Source organism: Budorcas taxicolor, chromosome 7 (genome assembly GCF_023091745.1).
Source record: "Budorcas taxicolor isolate Tak-1 chromosome 7, Takin1.1, whole genome shotgun sequence".
Lineage (NCBI taxonomy): Eukaryota > Metazoa > Chordata > Mammalia > Artiodactyla > Bovidae > Budorcas > Budorcas taxicolor.
Window position 1 is genome coordinate 16,657,786 of NC_068916.1, and position 17,657 is coordinate 16,675,442.

General features: G+C 61.0%; 1 protein-coding gene across 4 annotated transcripts in view; it reads left to right on the forward strand.

Annotated features, from left to right (window-relative positions):
* Positions 1-16,947, forward strand: part of EVI5L (ecotropic viral integration site 5 like) — a 32,460-nt gene extending 15,513 nt beyond the window's left edge. The window contains exons 3-20 of one of the 4 annotated variants that reach the window (XM_052644372.1): positions 430-619; positions 950-1,174; positions 1,256-1,330; positions 1,917-2,042; positions 3,155-3,298; positions 3,438-3,527; positions 4,665-4,762; positions 4,850-4,910; positions 7,898-7,951; positions 8,773-8,805; positions 9,840-9,980; positions 12,825-12,971; positions 14,281-14,421; positions 14,502-14,657; positions 14,744-14,890; positions 14,969-15,064; positions 15,158-15,253; positions 15,427-16,947. In XM_052644372.1, the coding sequence (XP_052500332.1) occupies positions 430-619; positions 950-1,174; positions 1,256-1,330; positions 1,917-2,042; positions 3,155-3,298; positions 3,438-3,527; positions 4,665-4,762; positions 4,850-4,910; positions 7,898-7,951; positions 8,773-8,805; positions 9,840-9,980; positions 12,825-12,971; positions 14,281-14,421; positions 14,502-14,657; positions 14,744-14,890; positions 14,969-15,064; positions 15,158-15,253; positions 15,427-15,717 (2,311 nt within the window). In that variant the 3' untranslated portion in view covers positions 15,718-16,947. The remainder of the gene's footprint in view (positions 1-429; positions 620-949; positions 1,175-1,255; positions 1,331-1,916; positions 2,043-3,154; positions 3,299-3,437; positions 3,528-4,664; positions 4,763-4,849; positions 4,911-7,897; positions 7,952-8,772; positions 8,806-9,839; positions 9,981-12,824; positions 12,972-14,280; positions 14,422-14,501; positions 14,658-14,743; positions 14,891-14,968; positions 15,065-15,157; positions 15,254-15,426) is intronic. The other 3 variants (XM_052644374.1, XM_052644375.1, XM_052644376.1) reach the window with 3 other exon arrangements.
* The last annotated feature ends 710 nt before the right edge of the window (positions 16,948-17,657 follow it).

Below are 17,657 nucleotides of genomic sequence, written 5' to 3' on the forward strand. Positions count from 1 at the left end.
CTAGGCCTGGGAGGGGCTGTCCCTCCAGAGTCAGGGAGGCCCCAGATGTTAGAGCATCAGAAACAGCTGGTTAATGCAGCCTCTTGTGAGCCAGGGGCCCCCAGCCAGCCACTCACCCTCTCTGTACCTCATCTGTAAACACATCTTAACAAAGCCTGCCCCTCAGGACTAAATGAACTGATCCCCAAGCTTCTCAGCCCAGGGCACAAAGTGGGACACATGCATGGCAGCCTCTCCAGGGACCCAGGATCAAAACCAGAGCTCAGAGAGGTTAGGGCACCGGCCAAGGTCACACAGCAAGTGCCATGCAGGAAGAACAACTAAGACCCAATCTGGGACCCCAGGGAGGAGGGGCCGGGCTCTCTGGGGTCCAGGGGCTGGGGCTGGAAGTACCTGCAGCCACCCCCCACCCCCTGCCTGCCTGCCTAGGCTACTGGAGGCCGACTCCAAGTCCATGCGCTCCATGAATGGCTCCCGGCGGAACAGCGGCTCCTCGCTGGTGTCCAGCTCCTCAGCCTCCTCCAACCTGAGCCACCTGGAGGAGGACACGTGGATTCTGTGGGGCCGGATCGCCAACGAGTGGGAGGAGTGGCGACGCCGGAAGGAGAAGCTGCTGAAGGTGGGGGGACTGTGGGGCCGGGGCTGGCTGGTTGGTGGCTGGGGGCGGGCAAGGTCCAGGGCTGGAGGTGTGCCAGGTGGAGGGAGGAGAGGAGGGAGAGTGGGCGGGGCTGGCGTCCCAGACACCCCCGCCTGCTTCCTACCTGTGTGCTCCCTGACAGGCTAGAGCACTGTGGCACTCTGTGCCATGAGGTGGCTTAGCCAAGCTCTCTGGGCCTCCGGGGAGGCGTGGACAGGCCCCATCTCCAAGGCCCCGCTGGGCGGCCCTGGGGAGGCCACTCTGGGACCGGATCCAACCCGGTCTTCTGCTCCCCCTCTGACCGTTCTCCAGGAGCTGATCCGCAAGGGCATCCCACACCACTTCCGGGCCATCGTCTGGCAGCTCCTGTGCAGTGCCACAGACATGCCGGTTAAGAACCAGTACTCAGAGCTGCTCAAGATGTCGTCCCCCTGCGAGAAGCTCATCCGCAGGGACATCGCCCGCACCTACCCAGAGCACGAGTTCTTCAAGGGCCAGGACAGCCTAGGCCAGGAGGTCCTCTTCAATGTCATGAAGGTGAGCCCTGGCCCTGGAGAGATGCTCCGTGGTCGCTGGCCCAGTGGGACCCCACCCTGACTCCCGTGTGTTCTCGTGCAGGCCTACTCGCTGGTGGACCGGGAGGTGGGCTACTGCCAGGGCAGCGCCTTCATCGTGGGCCTGCTGCTCATGCAGGTAGGTGGCCTGGGTCAGCCCAGCCCGCTCTGTCAGTCCCTTGGAGGTGGACAGAAGCAAGTGTTCCCTCCATCAGTGTAGGCCTGGGGTCAGAGCCTCCCCCCGCCCACCTGTGACCTCCGACAGTCTCCCAACCAAGCACAGAAGGCTGGCCGCTGGTCCTCGCCACTATCCCATCCCGCTCGGTCACCTGCCAGGGTCAGATGGGGAACCCAGGCAGGGGACTTGGTTCGGCCAGTGTGGTGTTTATGGGACTGGGGGTTTCCTGTGGAGGCTCCGGCAGGCTCAGGAGGGGAGAATGGTGGGGACTGGATGAGAGGCTGCCTCCACCATGGGCTCTGGGGTTCAAGTCCCAGCTCCACCATTTCTTGCCAGGCGGCCTTGGGCTCGCGACTTCGGCCTCTAGACGCTTCCCATCAGTGAAACGGGGACAGTATTGACCGGAGGTTTGCTGTGGGGGTCCAGGCAGCCCAGCACCGTCTGTGTTCAGTCAAAGTAAACGGAGCAGAAACAAGCAAAGTCAGGAGAAGAGCAGCGGGCATCCCCTCCCATGCCACCCCCACTCACAGACAACCCCTGCCCCCAGATGCCTGAGGAGGAGGCCTTCTGTGTGTTCGTGCGGCTGATGCAGGAGTACCGCCTACGGGAGCTCTTCAAGCCCAGCATGGCCGAGCTGGGGCTCTGCATCTACCAGTTTGAATACATGTTACAGGTGAGCAGGCCCAGGTGGTCATGCCTACCCACTCCACCCCCCCATACCCTGCCAGCCACACTCACGGGTGCTGACCTTGGCCCTCCCAGGGAGTCTCTTCGACTGAAAATTCCAGGCCTGAGAACCCACCCAGACGCACCAGGGCAGAAAGGGGTCCTACTCCCCAAAGGGCCCTGGAGCACTGCCTGAAGGATGCTTCAGGGGCCAGTCTTTACAGTGGGGGCTTCTCAGAACTCAGGGTTCCCAGAGTCATTCAGGCCAGGATGGAGGGGTTGGCCTGCCTCAGACACACCCCCACACCATCCCTTTATATCTGCTCCCCAGTGTAGTGGAAGGGGGAAAGTGTTGTCTGCCTGCCTTTGCTGATTACTAGAGAGCTGCAGCCGCCTGTTTATAAATAGCAGCCCCCGCAGGGCCCGCTCCTGGCTGGCAGACAGCACCGGTGTACACACACACACACTCACACACTCCGGCCTGCTCCAGAAGCCAGTTGCAGGTGGGGCTGTGTGGCTCTGCACCAGTAGGCAGGATGCGTCTGGTTGTGAAAGCTCCCTCCTCAGGCCTGGAGGACCATGAGGTGCTGTCGGTCAAGGGGACCAGAAATGCCAGCCAGCAGATGGCCCAGAGCCACAGAGAAGGAGCCAAGAGCTCCCGTGGCAAAGTAGCTGGCCACCTGAGTCCGGAGGAGGCCCAGGGAAGGCCAGGGGACAGCCAAGGGTCCATTCTCCCTGTGGAGGACCAACAGGGGCTCCTAACATCTTCTGCAGCCTCAGTTTCCCCAGTTTCTGTCACTTTCCAGCCATCTAAAGTTCAGGCCAGTCAAAATATCCCTTAAGCATGTCTGGGCACAAAACGCAAAGCATTGTTGGGGGTGGTAGTGAGGATTCCCTGGCAGCTGGGCCTGCTATCCCTGCCTGTGTCTCCCCTCATGCTGCTCAGAGTTCTGGGGTGCTTCTGCCCCACCCAGGGACAGTGTGGTGGGAGGGCTGCCCAGGGCAAGTCAAGGAAGGCTCCCTGAAGATGCAGGTACTTCCGGGTAGAGGGAACCTGAGGGTGTGGACTGCTGTGCCCAGCGCCCTCCTCATGGTGCCTGGCCTCCTCCCTGACCCCAGGAGCAGCTCCCGGACCTGAACACACACTTCCGCTCCCAGAGCTTCCACACGTCCATGTATGCCTCGTCCTGGTTTCTCACACTCTTCCTCACCACCTTCCCACTGCCTGTCGCCACCCGTGTCTTTGACATCTTCATGTACGAGGTGAGGACCCCTTCCTCTCCTGGGCGCTCTGGATGGAGTGGCTCAGGTCCCCACTGGAGATGATCCCAGGGCTCAGGGAGGGCTCAGTGGCCCCCTGGAGAGCAGAACCAGAGATGCACTGCCTCCTCTGCCTTTGCAGGGCCTGGAGATCATCTTCCGGGTGGGCCTCGCCCTGCTGCAGGTGAACCAGACGGAGCTGATGCAGCTGGACATGGAGGGGATGTCCCAGGTGGGCAGGGGTCCAGGGTGGTGGGTTTGCCCCCAGCAGGGGCACCTGGGCAAGTGAACCCTTCCTGAAAGATGGGGAGACCCTGGACTTCCTGAGTGCCCTGATCCTTTCCCATCATCTCTGCCCCCCAAGATCTCCCTGAAGGGCCCGGCGGGGGGGTGGCCTGAGGAGCCGCCAGCTCTGCGAGACTTGGGCCAGGGGCCAGCAGCCTGGCAGCAGGGAGAGAGGAATGCCAAGCCCGGAAGTCCACCCCTCTTCACCTGCCCCCAGCTCCAGGTCCCCTAGAGCCTAATGTGACAAATAGCAATACTAGCCACACCTGGAGGCCTTGGGTGTGGTTTCAGCCCCAGCAACCAGGCCAGGCGAGGGCCCAGGAGGGAGTGAGGGTCTGGGGCTGACCCTCCCCTTGCCTGCCCCGGCCAGCTGCCCTGCCTGCGGAGAAGAGGCTGGCCTGCTTCTCACCACTGTGTCCCCCTCATGCAGGCCCCTGCCCCCTCCCAGCGGTCTCCAGCTGGTGGTTTGGGGAAGAATGCACAAAGGCCACAGTTGTGTTCACAAACACGGGCACCCATTGTCCGCAGCTGCCAGAGGGGGCCAGCTGGGCTGTGGAGCAGAGCCAGCCCAGTCCCAAGCTGCAGAAAGCTATGTCCACCAGCAGCGTGCGCTTAAACTGCGTGGAGGCCCCAGGGGCCCTGGGCGAGCAGGCAGGCCCCCAAGGGCTCCTTCTTTCGGCTTCCTCCCTGCCACCCTGATCCTTCAACCTCTTCCATCTTTTTTCACTGCCCTGGGTCAGTGGCATGGCTCCCCCTGCCCCTACCATGAAGGCCCCTCTTCTCAGACCCCACCCTGGCCTTCCCCCTCAGGAGCTCCCGAAGCCTGCTTCTCCTGCAGACAGAAGTCCTGGCCACAGGCAGCTCCTTCTCACGATTCCTGCTTCTCATTACTCGCTTGCTCGATCCACATACACTGATGGAGCGCCCACAGGGGCCAGGCCATGTAAGGCCCCAGGCCAATGGGCTCTGGCTGACACTACTGGCATGCCCAGGCCCCTCCTCCAGGGAAGCAGGATCTCCCAGGGACTTGAGTGGTCCCAGGTGGTCAGGGCCCACATGTCAGTGACCACCCATGTCCCCACAGTACTTCCAGAGGGTGATCCCCCATCAGTTCGACAGCTGTCCAGATAAGCTGATCCTCAAGGCTTACCAGGTCAAGTACAACCCCAAGAAGATGAAGAGGTCAGTAGCGGGCATCCGGGGTGCAGGCAGTAAGGGGGTCCCTGAGGGTGGGACAGTGAGCACATCGGCCCTCCCCTCTCTCTGCAGGCTGGAGAAGGAGTATGCGGCCATGAAGAGCAAGGAGATGGAGGAGCAGATTGAGATCAAGGTGAGTTCAGGTGGAGATGGGCCAGGCTGGGGCATGATGCCCCAGAAGCCCCCTCGATGAGGGTGGCCCCACGCAGCATGGGCCACACACCAGGGTGTCCCATGGCCTCGAGGGGTGATCCCTTGGCCCAGCTGCCCTTTCACTCACCACCAAGCCGCGTGAGAGCAAGAGCCACCCCCACCCCCTGAACTGGGGACATGGTTTAACAGGTGGAGTTTCCTGTGCATGGAGATTCAACTCCCAGCCCTCTCCCTTCCCTGAGGTCAGGCAGAAAGTTCCAACCCTCTCATCACAGGATCTGGCCACCTGGCTACCAGCCCCATGTTTAGGTGACCTGGGGGATTTCCAAAAGTCACCTCATTAACATAACAAGTAACACCTTGATTCCTTTCTAAGAAAATTCCCAGGGTTTTAGCAGTGCTGTGCCAGGACCAGAGATGAAGACCAAATATATATTCCTGGTAGATCACAGTATCAGAGGGTCTTTCCTGGGCATGCAGAGCCTCTACACAAAGACTCCCTTCCATCTCCTTCCCTCTGCTTTCAACCCTCCAGATATGATCTTGGTTATCTCTCCACAGGCATCTAGCAGGCACCTACTATGTGCCAGAATCATGGCAGAGACTGAGGGCCCCCAGTCCAGTCGGGGTGGGGGTCAGACACAGATGCAAACCCCAACACAGCCTGGCTCTGTCTTCTTCAGGGACAGAGTCCCACAGTGCCTGGGCCTGGCGTTCCACAGACTGGAGTTCAAATCTCGGCTCTACTACAAACCAGCTGGGTGACCTGCCAGGAACGTGAATGCACCTTTCTGAGCCTCAGTGTCCCCTTCTGCAAAATGGGGATGACACTTGCTCTACTGTTCAGATTGTTATTATGAACCACCACCATCATCCCAACTTCCTCTCGAAAGACAGAAACAGAACCTAGGTTATAATCCAGGTTACCTGCTGCCCATATCTGAGTGGGGAAAGAGGACCTTATTGTCCTGGCCCTGTTGGTAGGTTTTCTAAGAAAGTTTTGTGTCCTGAACTTTTAAGCATCTCCCTTTCTCAGGAATGGCAGCATTACTGATGCACCAGTCCAAACATGTACATGTGTCTTGCTCATGCAGACAAGGGCCTGCTCTCACCTGGTGGCCAGGAGGGCTCAGCAGTAGGGAGGGGTGCAGCAGACCCTCAGAACACGTGCCCAGCCTGGAAATCTCCCACAAGACGAGCCTGAGCACCCCCAAGGGCAGGGCAGGACAGATGCTTTGCCCCTTGTCCCTGCCCTGTGCCCTTTCACCTTTTGCCTGTTTTAAAGCAAACCTGGAATTTGTTTTCATCAAGTACAGTGAGGTGACAAACACAGACAACCGCCTTTAGAAGGACAGTTTGTTACAGTTCCCAGAGGGGCACACCTGCTGTGTGTGCAGGGCCACATGAGGAAACATCAGGGCAGGGCAGAAGAAAAGCCTGGGCCAGAGCTCTTGGGATTTCCATGGGAAGGGGTGGGTCATGGTTCAAGAGGGTGTGTAGGCAGGTTCAAGAGAGTCAAGATTGGCTGGTTTGAATAATTTCCAGGGCTCTGGGCTATAGGAGTGGTCACCACCTGTCCTGGGACAATTGAGGGCATGGGAAATAATGGTTTGGTGTGTGAGAGGTAAGGGAGGTAGGCAGGGGTGTGACCGGTTAGTATGTAGAAGGCAGACCAGCAGGCATGCTGTCTACTGTCCCTAGGAATTAACTAGTCCTAGGAAAAGCAGTATCTCCGGGATTAGCAAGGCGGCAGGATATCCAAGTATCAAAAATACAGAACAAAAAATTTTTCAGTATTGTGATTAGTACGTAGGCCCCCATAGTCCTTGTTCACACCCTATCTGGTTTTCTCCTGGGAGGAAGAGGAGCGAGGCGAGGTGTTGGTCAGCACACTCAGCTCCTCCGAGGATGGCTGAGCTTGGCCGTCCGTGCGTTGAGGCCAGAAAGTAGACAGAACCATCCAGGGGTCAGGGGTCAAGACTCTGGTTCTGGATCCCTATGATGGACAGAGACCTGGGCCTGCAACAGCTCTGACTCTGGCAAACTAGGAGCCTCCGTCAAGACCCTGCCTGCCTCCAACTCAGTTTCTCTTGACATGAGTCAGCGCCCATCAATCAAGTCTGTGATCCTCTCTGACCATAGCTGCTTTCTGGGTGTGTTCTGCATGTTTCCATCACCTTCTTCTCTCCGGAAGAATGTCCTGTGTGATACACAGGGAAGCAGGACTCTCGCTGACCCACTGATGGAAGGGCCCACTGCTTAAAGGGCCCGGGGGTAGAAACTAGGGGTGAGGTGGATGTCAACCTCCCCTGCTTCCCAGAAGGCTGTGGAGAAACCTAAAACCATGAGTACCCCCACCAAAACCACCAGCACAGTGGAAGGAAGGAAGGAAGACTGCCTCAAAAATTAGAGGGGGGGTGAGGGAGACAGTGACAACTGTCGGGCGCAGCTGGTTCTCAAAAGGACGCAGAAATGTAGTCATCAACAGCATGCACGTTCCACAAGACCCCTTTCCTTTCCTGGACCTAGACTGCAAGTCTGTCCTCTAAGCCTTGGGGCTCAAATCCAAGCTGTGAGGGGCAGGGATTGTCTGCCAGCAGCTTCTCCCAAAACACAGAAGGCTCTGCCCTTGACAGGCCCGAGTCGACTCCACAGGAGGACACGGATGCTGACTGCCCCCTCCATACCCCCTCCGCCCCCACCATACCCCCTCACACAGTGCATATCTACCCAAGCCATCACATTGGTTTTCCTGAACCAAGATTTGTTGTTGTTTTTTTTAAATACCTAGTGGGTCATTCCAAATGAGAATTGGCCTTGACTGTTTTCTGGAATCACCAACTTGGACCATTAGACTCTGGTGCCCTCCTGCCTGAAGATGGCCTGGCCCCAAGGGGACAGACTTCTTGGTGCACAGGAGCAGGACACGGGGCTCTGACTCACTCTCCCCTCTTCCCCCGACTACAGAGGCTTCGGACGGAGAACCGGCTCCTGAAGCAGCGGATCGAGACCCTGGAGAAGGTGAGGGTGTGGCTGCCAGCCTGCGGCAGCAAACCCTCCCAGTCCTAAGCAGGACCTAGCAGCCAGAGGGCTGGCCAGCCAGCCTCCCGCCCCAGGCGCAACCCCACCCTAAACTCCCACCAGAAATCCCATGGGCCCCACCATGTGTTTCCCTGAGACTTTGGCTGCTGTGTAAATTGGGGACCAAGGGGAAGCTTTGCCTGAAAGGGGACTGAGTTACAACCCCATTAACTGCAAACACAGAAATCCGTTTGGGTCTGGCTCCCTCCCGGGCTGCCTGGGTGTGGGCTGCTGTGACAAAAGAAAGGAGGAGAAGAGGGTGGCCGTGCACAATGGAGGGGGTGCCATAGCCTTGACCCTTGCCCCAACCTGTTTTTAAATATGAGAGTAGAGATGGGGGCTCTCAACTTCCAGCTCCCCGCTCAGTCTCACTTGACCCACTACTGACCGCAGGTGGAATTTGTCCTTGCCCCAAAGCCTTGAGTCTTGTTCTGCCTCCAAATTAGAACTGCACTCAGGGTCCAGGGCTCCCCCACTAACCGTCCTCAGGTGAGGCCCCATCCCCGCAGCTCCCATGGGTGACCCTGCTCCCCCCCACTCACACACAGACTCCTCCCCAGGACGGAGCTCGCTCTGGCTTTGGCCTTCCTCCCGGCCCTCTCCTGCTGGTTCTCTGGTTCTCCGGTCTCACTCCTCTCTCCCGCTTCTAGAGATAGCCCACCGCGTTAGTGACATGTGGTTCTTGTCTGTCTCCCCTCTCCTGTCCTGCGCCTTCCGCTCTGCCTCCTCCCCCTGTCGCTCGGAACCCCTCCGCCGGGTAGGAGAGCGCTGCTCTGGCTGATAGGTTAATACAGGTACTGTAGCTTTTCCTCTCCCTCTCCCAGTTCTTCCCGGTGCCCACACATGACCACCAGACGCCTCTGCCCTGGCCACTGCCATCCTCGGGAGAGGAGGGGGGAGGGAGCAGACCTGGCGCTGTGCATGGGGGCGGCTGGGGACCGCTTCTTCAGGAGACAGAGGCTTCCCTCTGGGGGAGGGGGCATGCGTGTGAAGGCCTGGTGCCTGTGGGCACGTGTGAGTGCACGCAATGCACAGGTTTCCTCTCTCCAGGGGACACTGGTAGGAATAAGGGTGGGGACCCTGAGCTTACATCAGCAACAGGCCCTGGTTGGTGTGTGCACAGCTGAGCCACCCCAACACACACACACACACACACACACACACATACACACACACACTCTCCCCTACCCTTATGGCCCCTCGTGCTCTTCTCTGCTCCGGCCTGCAAGGCTGTCCTCTTTTCTCACTCGCCTGCTTCTGCTGCTGCCTCTTCTTGAATGGCTATCTCTGGAAGCTTCTGCCTCACCACCTGGTGGCTCTGAGCCTGGAATGGGGGGCCTAAATTGGGGGTTAAGGGGATGAGGCTGGGGAGTCTTAGTCTTGGGCAGGTGGAAGTCTGGGGGCCCAGGACTGAAGAAGGTTGGGAGAGAGGTGCACCCCCAAACCTGGCCCCCAGGAGCCCGTCCTGAGCCTCTGGGCCCTCGGCTGTCCCCAGATCCCCGTCATCCCCGGCAGAGCCTGGCCTCTGCTGTGCTGTCCACCCTGTGGACAAGGACTTATTTCTCCTCACCTGGGACAGAGGCTGCAAGCCAGAGCCTGGGTCCCAGGTGGGTCTGTTCCTCCAGATTCCTCCTGGTTCCTGTTCCTGCCTGCCCCCCCAACATCCCCAGGCCCCACGGGGCACCCCATCCCAGGCTCTTGAGTGTGGGAGGTCCTTCTCCTCCTCCCACCCCGCCTCCACCCTCTCTGGGCCTCCCCCCTGGCAGGCCCCAGGCAGAGCTGGGGGTGTGAGCAGAGAGTCACGGCACTTCATCCTCGCTGTCCTCAGGGGCAGGTGACGCGCGCACAGGAGGCAGAGGAGAACTACGTCATCAAGCGGGAACTGGCTGTGGTGCGGCAGCAGTGCAGCTCGGCGGCCGAAGACCTGCAGAAGGCGCAGAGCACCATCCGGCAGCTGCAGGAGCAGCAGGTACCAGGCCGGTGGGCGGGGCCCAGGGCCAGGCCACGCCCTGTGCCTGGCTGCCTGCAGACCTCTAGGGCACCTGGCCCCAGTCAGCCCTGCCTCAGCCCCTGGCCCTCCTGTTCCTTCCTTGGGGACAGGGCACCCAGAGTCTCCCCCAGCCCCACACCCGGGGGGATCCTGTGGTTTCCGTTTCCCACCCACCACTGGGGCATCCAGCCTACCAGATTACTGCACTGAGGGCAAGACAGTCAGCCTCCCCGCCTCCCCCAACTGTCCCTGCAGGGACCCCGCCCTCCACTGGTAGAGCTGATTCCTTGGGGGAGCCTTGATGTCTCTCCAGGGTCTGAAGGGCTGTTGGGCTGTTATCAAACCAAACCTAGGCCCACTCATCTGACATGCAGCAAAACCAGCTACCAACACGGCTTGTGGTGAAGGAAACTACAGCGTCTTTTGCAAACAAGGAGAAAGGGCAGCTCATGCTCAAAAGAACCCAGAAAGTCCCCGATGGCTTTTTGGCAGGGGTTTTTTTAGTACTTTCATTTATTTATCTGGCTGAATCAGGTCTTGGTTGTGGCACTCAGGACCTTCTGTCTTCACTGCAGCACGTGGAATCTCTAGTTGCAGCATGTGAGCTCCTAGTTGTGGAATGTGGGATCTGGTTCCCCAACCAGGGATCAAACCCAAGCCCCCTGCATTGGGAGTGTGGAGTCTTAGCCACTGGACCCCCAGGGAAGCCCCTAGGCAGGGTCTTTTTTTAAGAGAGTGCCAGGGGAGAGGGTCTTAGTACACAGGGTCAGCTCATGGACCTTCTCCTAATTGGCTGGTGGTGAGGAAACAGGGTGATGTTTAGGGAACCTCAGTCATCATCAACCCTCTTGCTACAACCAGTCTGGGGCCTGGTGCTGGTGGTCAGTGTGTAGTCACCATGCTCCACCTGGCTGGGGCTCTTAATTTCTGCAGAAGAACTCAAAGACCCATGTCAAGTAGTTATCTCTACTCCGTCAGGAGGGCCTAGGCGTCCTGGGACTCTATGGTCCTCATCATTTACTGCCTGAGGCTGCTCTCTGGAACTCAGCGGAGGCCTTGGAGACTACAGCCTTTTTCTACAAACAAGAAACAGGGACACGGAAGGGCTTTTGTACCCAGGAGGGCCCATGGGATCCTGCTTGGTTTCAGCCCCCCATTTTCTTTGAAACTCAAGAGAAGGGTGGCACAGGAAAGGCAATAAAGTTTTGGGGGGTAGAGAGGTTAATCATACACTCAGCAGGGGAGCTCAGTTTCAGAGCTTCCTCAGGGGGTGCAGCCTTCCTCAGCCATGCATGGTAGGAGCTGGGATGAGGGAGGGTAACCCCCTCCAGTGCCCAACACCTTGCCCTCAGAAGAGGGTCTGGTCTGTGCCCACCAGCCTGAGCTGATGGGTTGGGGATAAGGTGGGGGGCAGCCCAAGTCTGTTGTGGAGTCATGAACTCAGGTGGGTGGTGGAGAGCCCATGAGCTGAAGCATGGCAGAGTCCACTTCCCCCAGAGAGGGCTTCCAGAACTCTCCTCCAGCCACACCCAGCAGCTGCCTTCCTGATGTGGTAACCCACTGGCAGCTGTGGCCTCCAAACTCGCAAGTATGACGAGCACAGGCCCCGAGGGGCAGGAAAGGGTGCTGTCAGCTCCCCACACCCCAGGGCTGAACCAGCAGGGCCTGGCAGTGAGGTGAGGGTCCCTGATGTGGAGAAACCACAGGGTGCTTGAGAAACGGAGGAGAGAAGGAATGGTCATTGGCTGAGGAGAATCCCTCCCCTACGTGTTGACCCTCTGCTCCTGGGGACAGAGGGGCAGAACTTCACTACTGCTGACCCACATCCACCTCCCGGCTCAAGCTCAAGTGCTGCAGCCCCACCTGGCTCTGAAGCAGCCAGGCCAGTGGGGAAGCTGAGGCTGGACTAACCCTACCCATGGCACAGTGCCCTTCGTCAGGCCAGGTGGAGAGACATTCACCTGCCCCCTCAGGGCTCCAGCCCTTAGGCCTGCTGCAGAGCTAGGTGAGGCAGGGAAGTCACTGCAAGGCAGAGGGATGCAGGGAGGGAGTGTGGGAGATGCCGGTGGGGCCCCTGGAAGAGATGCATCCGGGCAGAGCTGCCACGGGGCCCAGGGCCGAGAGAGAGCCACCCACACCCCTGGACTTCAGAGACCCCCAGTGGTCCAGGGTAGCAAGCAGACCTGGGCAGTTAGGCAGGAGGGCCCCATAAAGAAGACCTGGTCAGTGGGGAAGCGGGGGTGGGGCAACTGAGGAGCAGGGTGGCTGGGGCAACTTGCCAGAGAACTGCCCTGCCAGGCCACCCAGGCAGCAAGATGCAGGCTGTGCGCCGACCCCAGGGGCTTCCTTCCTCACTCTCAAGGTCTTCTATATGGGGCCCACCCGTCACCCCTGGGACTCCCAGGTACCTCTGAGAAGCCCCTGGACACTGACCAAGAAAGTGGTCTCAGCCAACTCTTTCCCCATCTGCTCCTCACAACCCCCATGGTGTGGTCAGGCCACAGACCACACAGCAGGAAGCAGCGCCCAGAGAACTCGCTCTGCATACTCACCCCAATGATTCTGTGAACCAGCCATTGGTGTCCCTCATGGGGCCTCCTGAGGCCATGTGTGGTGTTCCCAGGACCCCAAGACAAAGCATCAGGGCCCCTGTGGTGTTCTGCCCCTCCAGGGGATATGGGCTTTCTCCTTGCCCTCCTCTCCACCCACAACCTAAGCCCCGCTCCTGGCCCTGGGGGCGGAGGAGGTGGGCCCAGGCCTGGGCCCTCACCTGGCTGGCAGGAAAGCTGCCCACCTCTGACCGCAGCCTGTCGCCCAGCACAGCCCTCTGCCTGCCCCCAGGATAACCCGCGCCTCACCGAAGACTTTGTGGCCCACCTGGAGACGGAGCTGGAGCAGTCACGGCTTCGGGAGACCGAGACCCTGGGGGCACTTCGGGAGATGCAGGACAAGGTTCTGGACATGGAAAAGGTGTGACTGAGCGGCCGCTGGGTGCACCCTGGAGATGGGGCAGTGAGGGCGCCCCTGGGAGGTGACAGCTGGGCCCTTGCCAAGGATAAGGGAGGCAGCCCCAGGGACCTGAGGGCCAGGTCCTGGAGTCAGAGCCCTTCCCCTGCCTCCTCCCCCATAGTCTCCACAGCAAGGTATGTACCACTCAAGCCCCGGAGGCACGCACACACACACAAACACAGCAGCACGACTCATGAGAGCCACGCCTGCCCTCATATGCCAGCCACCAGGCCAGCAGCACAGCACAGCGGCTGTCAGGCCCCCTGGACAGCCCACCCTGACTGTGTATGTCCCCCTCAGGCCCTGAGCTCCAGGGGGAAGGGAAGGCGCAGGCCCATCAAGGCTGCTCCCCTCCACAGCCCCACCACCTAGGGGGCCGCCTTCTCCCACCTACAGCCCTGCAGGGAGCACCAGGCCTCTTGGTCCCTTCCAGTTCCTTCCACCCTGGTTATTGTCTCAATTCCTTTGAGCCACCAGAAGGGAAATGCCCTGGCCACCAGAGGGCAGTACTCACCCACTAGTGGAAGCCACACACGCACGCACGCACGCATGCACATATGCACACACGCACACACACACACTGCCCCAGCTTCAAGCTGCAGTTTGGGGTGTCCTCCTAGGTGGGGTATCTCTGCCACAGCCTTGCATGGGGCCATTGGCCTCACAGTCCCTAACAGACCCACCACCCAGACTGGGCTTTCCTCTCTCCTCTCTACATCAGAGGGAAATGTGGGCCCAGAAGTTTCACCACCCTCCCCCCAACTCCCAGACAAGGGGCAGCAAGAACCTCCTGCAGCAAGTTGGCTTTTGGTCCAAGAGGCTGGATCGTAAATCTCTCATCACTGAGCCCTTGGGAGGCCAGGATAGGGCCTAGGCCGGCCCTCTGTCCCCAGAGGGCTGTGCTGAAACCTCAGCTTCTGCTGGGCCAGGTCTGGGCCAGGAGAGCGAGGATCTCAGATTCCCAGGTGAGGAGCACCTGGCCTCGCTGCTCTCCTGGTGTTATCGGCAATCATTTATGGTGTGGGGGTTGCCCTGGACCAGCCCCCTGAGAGAGCAGGTGCTGTTACTACAGCCGGGTTTACAGACCAGTATTTCCAGCAGGGGCTGCGAGGGTGGGGTCTCCTCCCGGGGGCCTCCTCCTCATTCCCCTGGGCATCCGGGTGTCCAGGGTGCACCCTCTCCCAGCCCGACTGCCTGTGGTGAAGCCCAGAGGAGAAGGGGCTTGGGGAGTGAGGCCTAAGGGCAGCTCTGAGCGCTCCTCTCCCCGCAGAGGAACAGCTCGCTGCCCGACGAGAACAACGTGGCTCGGCTTCAGGAGGAGCTGAAGGCGCTCAAGGTTCGGGAGGGTGAGGCGGTGGCCTCGGCGCGGGAGCTGAAGCTGCAGCTGCAGGAGCTCTCGGACACCTGGCAGGTGAGGGCGGGCCTCGTTCCAGGCGGTTGAAAAGGCCTCGGGGGCCCGGGAGCAGGCCGACCGCCGACCTCTCCCCGCAGGCCCACCTGTCCCGCGGTGGCCGCTGGAAGGAGTCCCCGCGGAAGTTGGTCCTGGGCGAGCTGCAGGACGAGCTGATGAGCGTGCGGCTGCGCGAGGCGCAGGCGCTGGCCGAGGGTCGAGAGCTGCGGCAGCGCGTGGTGGAGCTCGAGACGCAGGTGGGCCGAGGCCGGCCCGGGGAGGGAATTCGGCGCCCGGGGTCGGGCCCTCGGCAAGGCCGTGACCCCCGCCCATCCGCCCCCAGGACCACATCCACCGCAACCTGCTGAACCGTGTGGAGGCTGAGCGCGCGGCGCTGCAAGAGAAGCTGCAGTACCTGGCGGCGCAGAACAAGGGGCTGCAGACGCAGCTCAGTGAGAGCCGCCGCAAGCAGGCGGAGGCCGAGTGCAAGGTGCCCGCACCCCCACTCCCCCCATCCCCTAAGCCCTGCCGCGCCCCTTGACCCCTTTTCCCCCACCCCCGCCCCCAGAGCAAGGAGGAGGTGATGGCCGTGCGCCTGCGGGAGGCGGACAGCATGGCGGCGGTGGCCGAGATGCGGCAGCGCATCGCGGAGCTGGAGATCCAGGTGAGCGGTGAGGCCGAGGGGTGGGGTGGGGGAGAGCGCCGCGGACTGGTTCGGGGACTGGACCCCGTGCTGACTGGCACGGCCCGCCCTCAGAGAGAGGAGGGCCGCATCCAGGGCCAGCTGAACCACTCGGACTCGTCGCAGTACATCCGCGAGCTCAAGGATCAGATCGAGGAGCTGAAGGCCGAGGTGAGCGAGGGAGGGGCGTGAGAGCCCCGGTGACCGCGGCCAGTGATGGGCCGGGCGTCGGCGTTTTGGGGAGCGGGAGAGGAGAGGGGCCCGGCGGCCGGAATCCGTCTATGGGGACGTCGATGCATGCCTCCAGCGCTCGGGTCCCACCTTACCCCAACCCCCTGCCCCAGGTGCGGCTGCTGAAGGGTCCGCCGCCCTTTGAGGACCCGCTGGCCTTCGACGGGCTGGGCCTGGCTCGGCACCTGGACGAGGACTCGCTGCCGTCGTCCGACGAGGAGCTGCTGGGCGTGGGCGTGGGCGTGGGCGTGGGCGCCGCGCTGCAGGATGCGCTCTACCCGCTGTCCCCGCGCGACGCGCGCTTCTTCCGCCGGCTGGAGCGGCCGGCCAAGGACAGTGAGGGCAGCTCCGACAGCGACGCCGATGAGCTGGCTGCGCCCTACAGCCAGGGCCTGGACAACTGAGGCCGTGCCCCGCGTGCTCGGAGCCAGGGCGCGGGGGTAGGCGGGTGGGCCGCCGCCAGCCCGCTCCTGCGTGGGCGCCAGCTCTTCACAGACTCCACGCCCTCGGCGGTTTCACCCACCCAGAGGGCCAGGCCCAGCACACAGCTGGGCACAGAGGGCAGGGCCGGAGGCTGGGGATCCTCACAGTGCCCTGGCAGGCCCACCCTCCCCAGCAGTGTTTACCCATCTTGCTCCGTTCCCTTCTCGGCCCATTTACCTGGAAGGTCTGCCTCTCTTAACAGCCAGGGCCAGGAGGACCCAAGGGTCCCAGGACTGCACCAACGGAAGCTCCCTCTCCTAGCTGGCCTCCTCCTGGGACAACAGCGGCCCTGCCGGGAAGGGCCCAGGCTCTGGGGCAGGCCTGAGGAGGAAGGTGCCCCTGTAGGCCAGACTTTACCACCCATGAAGGCCCTGGGGACCCTTGGCCTCTGGAGATAGATGGCCAGGCAGGGTTTCCCTGCCTGGTGCAGGCATTGTGGCCCCTGCAACAGAAACCAAAGTCCCCCCTACTGAGTGCAGGGCTGCCAGGGTGTGAGCGGCTAGCTGGAACCAGCCAGGGCCTGGGCAGTACCTGTCCCTATTTCCTAGAGGCCAGAGCAGCTGTAAGGAAGTGGAGAGACCTCCCCCTCCCCAGCACCCCACCTCTTCCTCTGTGGCAGCCCCATCACCCCAGCTTGGCCAGTGACGGGGGGGAGAGGGGCTCCCTATGCAGGCTAGCCTCCTCTCCAGGGGATCCCCAGCCTCCAAGTCCCTTCCTCCTCTGTATCCCTAGCCCCACCCTCCAGCCCCAGGGGAGGAGGCCTACTGGCTGAGTTCCCCCCACAACCTGCTCACAGTGGTCCCGTGGTCTCTGCTGAGTCAGAACCAAGAACGGTGCCAAAGTCCAACGATGCCCCCAGACCCGACCCCCCGGGACCTCATGACCCCCGGGCTGACCTTCTCGGTGCTCCTGGAGCCTAGAACAGCATCACAAACAGTCCCCCTGGCGCTTCCTGGGGTGGAGATCCATGCTCAGTCCCCCCTTCCCGGTCGCCCACTCAGTGTTACAAAGCCTGGGGACCAGGGTGGGCATCCCAGGGGCTCACCCACATGCCCCCCGCACTGCCCACCACCATTTTGCACACTGCCTGTTCACACTCCACATGTCGCCCAGGCGGGAAAGATGGAAAATAAAGTGTATTTACACAGTCACGACAAGGGGCGCTGAGTGGGGCAGGCCTGGGGGTCCCTGGCCCCTTGTGAAGCAGCAGGGAAGGGAGGAGGCTGTCTGTGCCCTTGGGAGCCTCCCACTGTCTAAGAGAACCAGGGGCACAGGTCACAGCAGACCAGCAGGGCCCCAAAGAGGCTGCCTAGGATGGGGTGCAGTGTGGAAGAGCAAAGTTCACACTGTGCGTGTTAAGATTAAGTGTGGGGGTAGGAAGAGAGAGGTCGGTATTGGAGGAACAGGTCAGATGCACCCTTAGAGCAGGCATTTTCAGGAGGATGGCTCTGGACATGGAGAGAGTGGGCCATGATTTCCCATCAGGGCATTTCAGCCAGGGCCTCCCCTGAGAGTCATGGAGAATGAAGGGGCTTGGGCTTGGGGCCTCAGGAGGATTCAGGATCTAGTTTCCTCCATTTGGCATGTACTTCCCGCGGCCTTCAGGGTTTTCTGCTCTGAGCCTGGTTCTGAGGGGTCCCAAGTGCAGTGGAGGAGACAGACAGGGATAAGCCTGCACTAAGAGTGGCAAGTGCCTAGATGAATGTGTAGGGAGATCAGGGAAAGTTTCTTGGAGGAGGTGGGGGGTGGATGCATCTCCAAGGGCAGAAGCATAAGGGTGAGATGTGGAGGGATCAGCAGGAGACACGTGAGATCTGTGAAGAAGGAGCAGGAGAAAGTGGGCATGGCCAGACTGGGAAGG